Genomic DNA, 10,971 nt, shown 5'->3' on the forward strand with positions numbered 1-10,971 from the left:
TTGTACATATGACAGTATTTCAAAAAGTAAAAGTGAAAATTTTTATGGTAGGTCATACATATGTTCATATTAATCAAATATTCAACAATTTGCTAAGTGATTATCTTAGCACAATGTTTTTAGCTTTTCTAAAGTGAGTTCTATCATACGAGATGCTTATACACCAAAACCAATTGGCATACACCTAACAAAAATATATGACTTCAAGCTTTTTGCATATGGCTCAAAGGAAAAAAAGCTAAAATCTTTGCATAAGTTAAATGACCTCAGTTTCCAATATGCATTTCTGATCAAGAGAGAAAAAAAGGTGGTAGAGTACATCTATATGGAAAGAAATTTTCTTTTAGTAAAGAGTGGTTGCCTTCAAGGAGAATTAAACTCTTGAGGTATATCCTTGATACTGTAATGTTTGTAGCAAAACAAGAATCCCTTGATTCCATCAAACAAGGCAAAGAAGCATCCAAGAAGGGATGAGAGATTGACCATGCCAAATGTATATACGAACATAAGCAATTAATTGAAAAAGCAAGAAAGTATGTAGATATACATGATGTGACTTGGTGGGAGGATTTTTTCCAGGACCAAGAGAAAATTATTACAAAAATAAAAAAATAATGATTGCCATCTAACAAAACCTTCTACAAGGCGTAAAAGTTTAAGTATTGTAAGTCCTCTTGCAAAGGAGCAATGTACAAATGTCAGAGGAGATCCAAAAGATCTTACATCCTAAGGAGTGAGAAATGTATATTGGCCATAGTAGAAGATAAAGAATGGCAACTAAGAAGCTACAAGAAATATGGTAGGGTGATATTAATGATATTAAGGTAGGCTCACTTGTGGTAACACTAGCTAATGGTGATGAGATGGGTCATCCATTTTGGATAGAAAAAGATTTGGAAGTTAAGAAGGATGATACTCTAGGTAGGATATGCTCCATAGAAGTATATGAAACAAAGCATAAGGGATGCACTTGTAGATAAGTACACACTAGCCATGAACTCTGTAAGAAATTCTACAACAAAAAGAAAGCCAGCAAAGTCAAGTTGATGAACAAGCACATTGAAACTTGATGAGGTAGATATATTACTATATGATTTTTCCCTTACAATGATTGGAAGTCAGTCATTGTGATTCTTAAAGAGAAAGTTCCTATTTTGCAAAAACATTATGATGATGATAATCATGATGATCATGATCATGATGAGCCCAGGGAAAGAAGATATTCTAGAAAGAGAGCCGAAAACTTGGAAAAAGTAAGGTTTACATTAAGATGAAAGAAATGCCTTATTGATAGTAGAAAAGAGGATGCAACATCTAGTTCAAAAGATGAATGGACAGAAGTTAGTGATACCGATGGTGCAACACAAGAGGAAGATGGAGAAGAGTGAATGTCTTACAACAATGAAATTTATCCATGTTTTTAAAAACCTATTCTTATTAAAATATCTATCATCTTTTCAATCAGTATAAATTTAGTAAATATTTTAAAATCTCAGTAACATGTGTATATGGAGTTTCATAATGAATAGTAAGTTTTACATGATGAATAAAATTTGTGTAATTCTCTTATGGTCCCCTTTTATTTTTCTTTCAAAATCAAGGTACTTTTCAAGATGACAACTATGATACTATTAAAAAAATTGAGTTATTTTCATATCATTTTTTCAAAACATTGCCTCAAAAAAGTGTGAATTTGAATAATTATATGAAAAAATGATAGGTTTTTAGAGAATCTTTGAAAAGATCTCTTAAGAAAAAATATTTCCCAAAAGGTTTGCAAGTGTGTTCTACTCTCCTCTCTCTACTTTCTCTACTCTCTCTATTTTCTTTTCTCTTTCTAATTTCTCTCTCTGTCTCTCTCTCTACTCTCTCTTCCTACCTTCTCTCTTATCTCTTTCTACTCCCTTTCTTCTCTCTCTACTATACATTCTCTCCTCTCTCATATTTTCTCTATCCTCTCTACTATATTCTTACTCTCTACTTTTTATGAAAAAATATATAGTTATTTAATTCATTAAACTAATAAAAATCACTTTATATTGAATTAAATGTTTAGAAAATAAAAGTAACTTTATTTTTTAGATTTAAAGATATTTATTTATTGAATTGAATAAAATAACGATCAAAATTTATTTAACATTAAACTCATAATATAAAATTTGTCAATGTATATTTTCAACTCTCGGGTAAGTTACTCATGAATAAATGTATGCATCACGTGGGTTCAAAATAAGTTATTTTTAAATACCATTTTTATACATTTTTTACATATGAAAGGGTGTAATATAAAGATTTTATTTACAAATTGAATAGAAAAGGGTTATGTTTTATTTAGGAAAAATTCACAGATAAGGATATTTATAAATAGGCCTTGAGCGCACGCCATGTAGAGGATATACATATAGTAACTTCCCCAAGCTTCAACTAGACTTGGAGATACTACTACGAACATTAATCTGATGACAAACTATTTGCTTGGAGAGCTCTCTACCTAGCTCAATCACCCTATATACCTATGCCAAAACAATTCCATACATCAAAATGATTCCCCTCCATCTTTTCACTCTCACTCACACAGTACACACACACACACACACACTCTCTCTCTCTCTCTCTCTCTCTCTCTCTCTCTCTCTCTCTCTCTCTCTCTTTTTTCTCTTTCCCTCTTCTCTTTCTTTTCTCTCTCCCTCTTCCTCTCTCTCTTGATCCAAATAAAACTTTTAACAAATCACAAACTTGAATCAATGCAAACCTAAATAACATAGAAAATTCTTTAAAGAAAATAGTAGGGATCTACAACACTTACCTCATCAGTCAATGGTGTAAAAAATGAATAGAAATGGAAGTGTCAATCGAAGTGATTTCAAAATGACATTGGTATATTGGGTGTGCATCGAAACCTTTGGTTGATCTTCCCCTCATCCCTTGTAGTGCACATCATTGCTTCAATTCATCTCTAGTGCATATGATTCTACAAAGCTCCTCTTATTATTAGTTGAGATGTACTACTCATGATATTGATACTTTGTGATGTTCAAAATGAACTAATGATCTTAGAAGTGTATTGCATCATTGTAAGTTAGGTGGTGGGTAGAACTATCATGCATTAATGTTATGCATCCTTCTAGAAGTAAGGTAATCTTCCCAACTAATGAACATGTGCTTAAGTCCCTTCAAACACAATTCCACAAGTATGGGTTGCATGGCCAACATACTTTTACTTTGGACATTCATTGAGTTAAAGGTGGCATGTGACTGTTTTTATGATGGGACATGCACACTTTATATTACATGCCATTTCTTGGAAGAAGGAGTTCTAATAGAATAATGAAGGTGATAAAGAAAGATTTGAATCTCTAAAGAGACAACCATAAAAGATGGTAGTAAATTAGTTTTAGACTTACAACTCTAAAGATAATAAAATCCGAAGGGGCTCTAAAGTGAAGATTTTCTTTGTCCAAGATGAACTATGACTAGGGTTTGTATCTAGTGTTGAAATGTGAGGTCAATAGGATGCCCTTGTAGGTACATACAAATGATTCACAGTTTTTGATGTGTTGAATCAATGCTCCAAAAGAGGAACAAAGTTTGCTACAAGATGTACAACCTTGAGAATCTAGAGTGTGAAACAAAAGTATGCACAAACATGGCTAATGTATATTGTCTCTATGCTAGGAGGTCTCTCAAATCAATCAAAATGTGCACAATACTTTAATTTTGAAAAGAACAATGTGACAGGTGCAATGGTATGGCTTATTGATTATCGAGGGTCCCCACTCTTACTTATATAACGAGGGGCTGGGCCTTTCATGTTTCCCACTTCACTTAGAACAGAATACTATTATAGTTATACGTGTGTACTAATCACCACCTTTGGTCTCCTCTTTATACAATATTCTTAGCGCATGCAAGCAAAATTAGGTGCTTGTGTACTTCCCGCAGCTCGGAGGAACATGAATATGGAAGGTCCTGTGATGTGCCTGCGCCTGCTGATTATAATATGGTACTCGACCTTGGTTGCGGCTATTACAGCTACCAGCGGCAGCAGTGATGATCTGTCTGCAACGAGAGATCGGCACGAGGTAATACTAATCTTGGGTGTGCAATTGGTCATGTTATGTTACTGTGCTGGTGTGATTAATTAACTGGGTAATAGATTTAGATTTACGATTACTGATTCGATATAAAATTGAGGATTAGGTGTACATAGTGTACCTGGGGAGCCTATATAGTAACCATGGATCATCATCAGAGAGTCGTCTGCAGCCAGAGAAAGTCACTGCGAGGCATTACGACCTCCTGGCATCGGTGAAAGGCAGGTATAAGGGTATTAGCGCGTATGTTTGGCAATAGGGCATCGTTAAATTATATATGCGGGTGTATTAACTGGTGGATTATGGATCCAGATCCATAATCTAACGTCGATATAACCTAATGTTACTCCTGTGCTTTCATGTAACGAACTCCGCTTCTTTAATATTAGTATAGTAATTTCTCAGTAGTACTCTTAAGCCTGATCGTGTAGTTAATCGTTCTCATGCAGCCATGAAGAGTCCGTGGACGCCTTGCTTTACAGCTACAAGCACAGCTTCCATGGCTTCTCGGCCTTGCTCACGCATAGCGAAGCGTCCGCGCTATCAAGTACGTCTCGCAGCTCGCTGTGTGTTTCAATCGTCTGCTTATGTTCACAATGATTAACACTTGGCCTCTCCTAATTAAGCGCGTCCATAATTTTACTGCTTATTATATCTTTTTCTTTTCTTTTTAGCGTCCACGAAATGATGTTTACGTTAGATACCAATTTCCCTTTTTTTCCTCTCAAAAAGCGGTAATTAACAAAAAATAGAGATTTTCCAAAATAAACAAACTACCTTTAAACCGTTTGTGCAATTGGTGAAATTGAGGCCTTACTACCTTAATTATGACTTTTTTCTAAAACCTTCGCTATTCTTCCAAGAAAGAGTCACGTTAATATGCAAGTCTTAAGGTTTCCCGTTTATCCAAAAAATGTTCCTTGATTCCTTTCTCATACTTTTCGACTAACCATGTAGACAAACTGTGCTCAATAATTAGACTTTGTTGACAATAGAAAGTCCATTGTGGGTGCAGACAAGCCTGGTGTCATTTCTGTATTTCCAAGCCAACACAGGAAGATGCACACTACTCGAAGTTGGCAATTCCTAGGGATGGATATGACATCATCATCATTAAGTCATGACAACAATACAAGGAACGCTCCCCTTCGAGCAAGAGCAAAGAATGGGGTTGACACTATTATTGGGGTACTTGATTCTGGTATGCAATGTAGGGATACTTTGTATAATCAAGTCATGTTCTATGTGTCATGTAGTCTCATATAAAAATCTTGTTATCATTACTTTGCTTTGAATCATTTTGTAAGTATGTGAACTAGCTACTCACATGCATAACTATGAGTACTAATGTTCTAAGTGTCATGTAATCTCATAGAAAAAGGTTGTTAACATCATTTTGCTTTAAATCATTTTGTGAGTACACGAATATAGCTATTGACATACATAACTATGAGTGTAGTATGCGTTAACTTCAGCCATTCAAGAGATTCTAGTTCAATGATGATTCATTATGAAGCTCCATGTGTCTTTTATAGCATATTAAAACTCTACATACTTTTGCATTTCTGTGATGTTGATCTCACGTGCTTTATCAACATTTATCAAAAAACAAGGTATCGATGTTTTAGTGACTTGCTTTTGTGCATACTTTCAAGTTTTTATCACTTGTAATTTGAACATAAAGAGTGAAAGTCTTATGAACACTCAAGTTTTAAAATTTGAAGAGCATGTAGCATGTTAGACTATCCTTATACTTTGGAGAAATGGGCTTTATTATTCCATGTCACCATTGTCTCTTACATCGTACCAACTTCCAATAGATTATCCATGTATTGGATCGAGAATTTGACACTTTGATTATATAATTACCTTATGTGAAAAGCAAAGATTTTGTCCTCAAGGGAAAGAGTCCTTGATGATGGGGAGAGCTTTGGGTGAATCATTAAAGGTTTCTTGAGATTTGTAACTCTCTCAAAATGAGGGTGCAATGTTTTAAGTATTATAGCCGTAAAACTTGCTACAATTCATGTAAAGCTTGGATGGAGGAAGGTGGATTTTCACCCGATGTGCTTGGGTGGTGTGATGCTAATTGACATAGAAAATCAAACTAGTAGCAAGTTATGCTAATTCCCTCGCTTATGCAAAAGGGAATAAGCTGCATAGGGTTTTAACTTGGGCACCCCACTAACTCATCCCACACCCAAACCACCATGCCATGACCCCATTCGGAGTGTATGCTAGTTTATTAGTAAAGAAGTAAGGTATTGTAAAGCTTAAAAGCGATGTTGTAATAATGAAAGTATATGTTTATGTGATGACTATAAGACACTAGCCGGGCAACTAATGAGAGTAAACGTTTATGTTAAGAGTATAAGGTACTAGCTGGTCTGATCGGTGTTACCTTAATGATATGTTTAGTGGTAATAATAACTACTGTTAATGAATAGAACTGATGCGCCGGAATAATTTATTTACAGGTGTGTGGCCCGAATCAGAGAGCTTTAAGGACGACGGGATGCCGCCAGTCCCGCCGACGTGGCAAGGCGAATGCGAGGTTGGAGAGGCGTTCAATGCATCCCACTGCAACAGGCAAGCTGATAGACAATCCCGGCCGTCCATTTTACATTTTCTTTTTCTTTTTAAGGCAATCCAATCACCTGCCATCCCATTATACCGCATCGCAGCCGTCCAAAAGCTAAAAGTAAAAGCTGATAAAGGATCCCAACCGTCCATTTCTTTTTGCAATTTCTTTTCCGCATTTTATTAAAGGGTAGTAAAGGCGTGCAATCAGCTGCGCCCCATGATTGCGGGCAAGGATTCTTTTTTTCTTTTTCCGCCGATTGCTCTCAGTGCAGCATGACGTCACGCTGACCTGGCGCCTCCGTCGGGCTAACCGAGGCTCTTGGACGGGGACTGCCGGAGACTGACGAACGCTGACGGAGGCTGGCTTCTGGTCTTGAGCAGGAAGCTGATCGGCGCGCGGACGTACATCAGGGCCTACGAGCAGCGCTACGGGCCCCTGGACGTGAAGGCCACCGGCGAGTACCGGTCGGTGAGGGACAAGGACGGGCACGGAACGCACACGGCGTCGACAGCTGCCGGTCGGGAGGTGATGGGCGCCGCGGCCCTGGGCGGCTACGGGGCGGGAAGGGCCAGCGGGGGAGCCACGCTGGCGCGTCTGGCCATCTACAAGGTGTGCTGGCCCATCCCGGGCGGGGACCCGTCGGGCGAGAACACGTGCTCCGACGCCGACATGCTGGCCGCCTTCGACGACGCGCTGGCCGACGGCGTCCACGTCATCAGCATCAGCATCGGCTCGCCTGACCCCCAGCCCCCCTTCTTCGAGGACGCCATCGCCATCGGTTCCCTCCACGCCGTCCGACGTGGCGTCCCCGTGGCGGCATCCGGCGGCAACGACGGGCCCACCCCCGCCACCGTGGCCAACACCGCCCCCTGGATCATCACCGTCGCGGCCAGCAGCGTCGATCGCCTCTTCCATGCGCCTGTCACCCTGGGTAACGGCAAGACGCTCGAGGTATGCATATTACTGTCGTAATTACGTCTTAAAGCCTCGGGTAATGTATTTGTTAATCAAGTCTCGTTGGAGGTTGTCTGTGTATTAACATATTCGTTCTCTGATGATTATCAGGGCCAGACTGTCACCCCCTACTCGTTGCAGCCGAGATTCTACCCTCTCATCGACGCCAAGGACGGCCTTGTCGACAATGCAAAGTTTAATCGGTCAATCGGCCCCTCCACCAGCTCGTACGTCAAGTCGAACAGATATACAGATAGTGTAAGTAGGAGAAGGTTACTATTAGGGTTTTCGACATGATTAGTAGCATGAATGTGTGCAGGCAATGTCTGGAGGGAAGCCTAGACCCGAAGAAAGTGAGGGGCAAGATTGTGTTCTGCTTGAGGGGCGTGTCGGCGCGAGTTGCCAAAGGTCTGGAAGTGAAGCGAGCGGGCGGTGCCGGAATGATACTGGGCAACCTGCCCAGCCACGGCTCTGAGATCGCCGTGGATGCCCACTTGGTCCCCGCGACGGCAGTGACTAGCGACATCACACAACAGATTCAGCACTATCTGTCTACATCCAGGTGAGACGTCGATTCGAGCTGCCGTCTATCAATAACGCAGTCCGAATGATCATACACTCCTGTCATATTCAGCTTTCGATCATAGAGGATATTAATTTTTCCGTCCATCGTTAACCGGCTATGATCTAATATCCTGATCAGGAATCCAACGGCTAAACTGATCCCAGCAAAGACTAATCTAGGCGTGAAGCCGTCACCCTTCATCGCAGCCTTTTCATCGCAGGGCCCCAATTCTTTGACCGCAGAGATTCTAAAGGTGATTTAGTTAAATTATTAATTATTAATAGCAATAATTGGGGGATTATCGGAAGTTCGTAGGGCCATAATTCTACGCGTGTCATTGGTCGCAGCCGGACATCTCCGCCCCCGGGCTTAATATACTGGCCGCATGGACACCCGACAACGGACCGTCAAAGCTTGCGACAGACAAACGGAAGGTGAAGTACAACATATACTCGGGCACGTCCATGGCCTGCCCGCACGTCTCCGGCACGGCAGCCCTGATCAGAGCTATCCATCCATCCTGGAGCGCGGCAATGATAAAGTCGGCGCTGATGACGACAGGTGCATATAATAACACCATATAATTAAGATAGACAATCAAAGCGAATCGATTATCTATCCATGCGAGCTGCTTTCCGACTCGTGCTTTGCTTATATTGAATCTAGGCGTAGCACGGTCATGATGAATAAAGTGGTGGGTTACTTGGAGACGAAGCTAACGGGATGAATATTTATTGTATTAATGCAGCATCTACGAGGAACAGCGACGGGGTGGCCATAAAGACGGCGGGGGAAGAGGAGGCTAGCCCCTTCGCGATGGGGGCAGGCGAGATGAGGCCAGATGTGGCGGCAGAGCCGGGGCTGGTGTACGACGCGAGCTTCGAGGACTACCTAGGCTTCCTTTGCGCGATAGGCTACAACAAGAGCGTCATTGCCGGCATGGCCGATGACTTATACGGCATCTCCGTATACAATTCCGTCTGCTCGACCTCCTCTGGAACAGCTAGGGCACGGGCCCGGGACCTCAACCTGCCGTCCGTCACCATCCAATTCGATAGTAAGCGGCAGCGTCGTCAGGCTGCCGTCACCGTCGTCAGGCGCGTCACAAACGTGGCCAGCTCAGGCTCCACCTATCGCCTCGCCTCTCTCGAGGCCCCCAAAGGATCCTTCGTCCTTATCCGCCCCTCCCGCCTCGTCTTCTCTCGGCCCGGCCAGACCCACTCTTTCAAGATCAAGGTCTCTCTCACCACCTCCATGTCTAAGACTACCACCCCCACCCCCACCCCCATCCTCCATAAGGCTGCCACCACCCCTCGATATGCCTTCGGTTCTTTCACCTGGATGGATGACCTTGGCCACCAAGTCAGAAGCCCCATTGTTCTTCGTATCTAGAATCCATATTGTTCTTCGTATCTAGCCTTCACTACCTTTTACAAAAGCTTGCCATAGTATCCTCTCCACTCATGCTTTACCACACCACATAAAGCTTGCCATACTATCCTCTATAGTGCTCCACATGTTGTACCATACCCCATCACACCCTAGTCTCCATGCCTAAAAAGTCCCATCCTATTCTCAATTCAAATACTAGCTCCTATGAAATCCCATGCTCCAATTTGTTAACGTGCACTGACTCACTTTAGTCATAAATTCGTATAGCCATCGATGTTAATGGAGTCCTCCATATCTCTTTTAGTATTTAGTTGACATGCACAAACTCATGTTAGTGGTGAATTCGTATAATGAAATCACTATTTTCAAATAGTTGCAAAAAAAGAACTATTGTGCTAGTGTTAAAACAATTCAGAATTACCATGTCCAAATGTCATGTATAAACTTTCAATGGTCTTAAAGTTGTCAACCACTCTTGGTCCCACTATCCACTTATATCTATTTCATGGGGCGTGTAAGAGAATATCCTTAATTCTCAAGGTCATACAAGTACTATGAAGAATATGTCGTCTCAATGGAGAACATTGACCATAACGATTTACAATCAATGAAGAATAAGCTTGCTATATGTGCATTATCACACAAATCCATCTCATACATAGTCTATGACGAGACCACATATAACATGAGAAAACATCTCCTTTTATCCAACTTTCCTAGAAAGGGCTTTAATAGTATACAATGGGGATGTTTTGATGTAGTACTTCACCTACACACTGATTGACATACACTTTATGTAAGAATTCCTACGATTTTTTCATATTCATTCAAAACATAGATAAATTATATGCTTGAGAATGTGATTCTCCATTTTAAAAAAACTACTAAATGTACACATTTAAATTCACTACTAATTGGTTTCCCAAAGTATAGTTCTCGATTCTAATATGTTTGGTGCTTTAAGCTTTAATCTCCATGGTGAAGGATGTGTAAATCTATGACATTTTGTGCCAGTCAATCCATCACTAGACCCCATGCTTACACTAACTAGGTGGAAATCTAAAGTTCCAAGACTCAAATAATTGATAATATTGGCATCTCATGCAAGTAACCATGTTAAGGAAATGAGCTTAAATGATTTTATTCATGTATAAGGTTTCAAGTTGACATTTTAGAATGGCATATGTGCAAGAAACCATGGTATTTGTGTCTTATGGTTGTTTCCATTTATTTGTTTATTTTTTCATGGTGGCCAATACCAAGAACATACATGCTATCCACATTTAGGGAATCTCATAACCCAGTTTATGACTGAGGTTACTAAAGTAAAATAAAGGTCTCTAACTTAGATCTAGTATCTAAGATGTCTCTTGCTTAAATTT

General features: G+C 40.5%; 1 protein-coding gene across 1 annotated transcript; it reads left to right on the forward strand.

The window, feature by feature from the left end:
* Positions 1-3,827: 3,827 nt before the first annotated feature.
* On the forward strand, positions 3,828-10,100 carry LOC148022773 (subtilisin-like protease SBT5.6). The gene is made up of 11 exons (XM_087695705.1): positions 3,828-4,082; positions 4,201-4,319; positions 4,544-4,641; positions 5,110-5,295; positions 6,572-6,683; positions 7,059-7,629; positions 7,744-7,859; positions 7,952-8,194; positions 8,336-8,450; positions 8,545-8,758; positions 8,946-10,100. Exons 1-11 carry the CDS (start codon positions 3,906-3,908, stop codon positions 9,587-9,589), a joined length of 2,595 nt encoding a protein of 864 aa, XP_087551831.1. The 5' UTR covers positions 3,828-3,905; the 3' UTR covers positions 9,590-10,100.
* Positions 10,101-10,971: the final 871 nt, after the last annotated feature.

Source organism: Lygodium microphyllum, chromosome 16 (assembly GCF_053477565.2).
Source record: "Lygodium microphyllum isolate KBCC chromosome 16, Lygodium_microphyllum_v1.1.10, whole genome shotgun sequence".
NCBI classification, from domain to species: domain Eukaryota; kingdom Viridiplantae; phylum Streptophyta; class Polypodiopsida; order Schizaeales; family Lygodiaceae; genus Lygodium; species Lygodium microphyllum.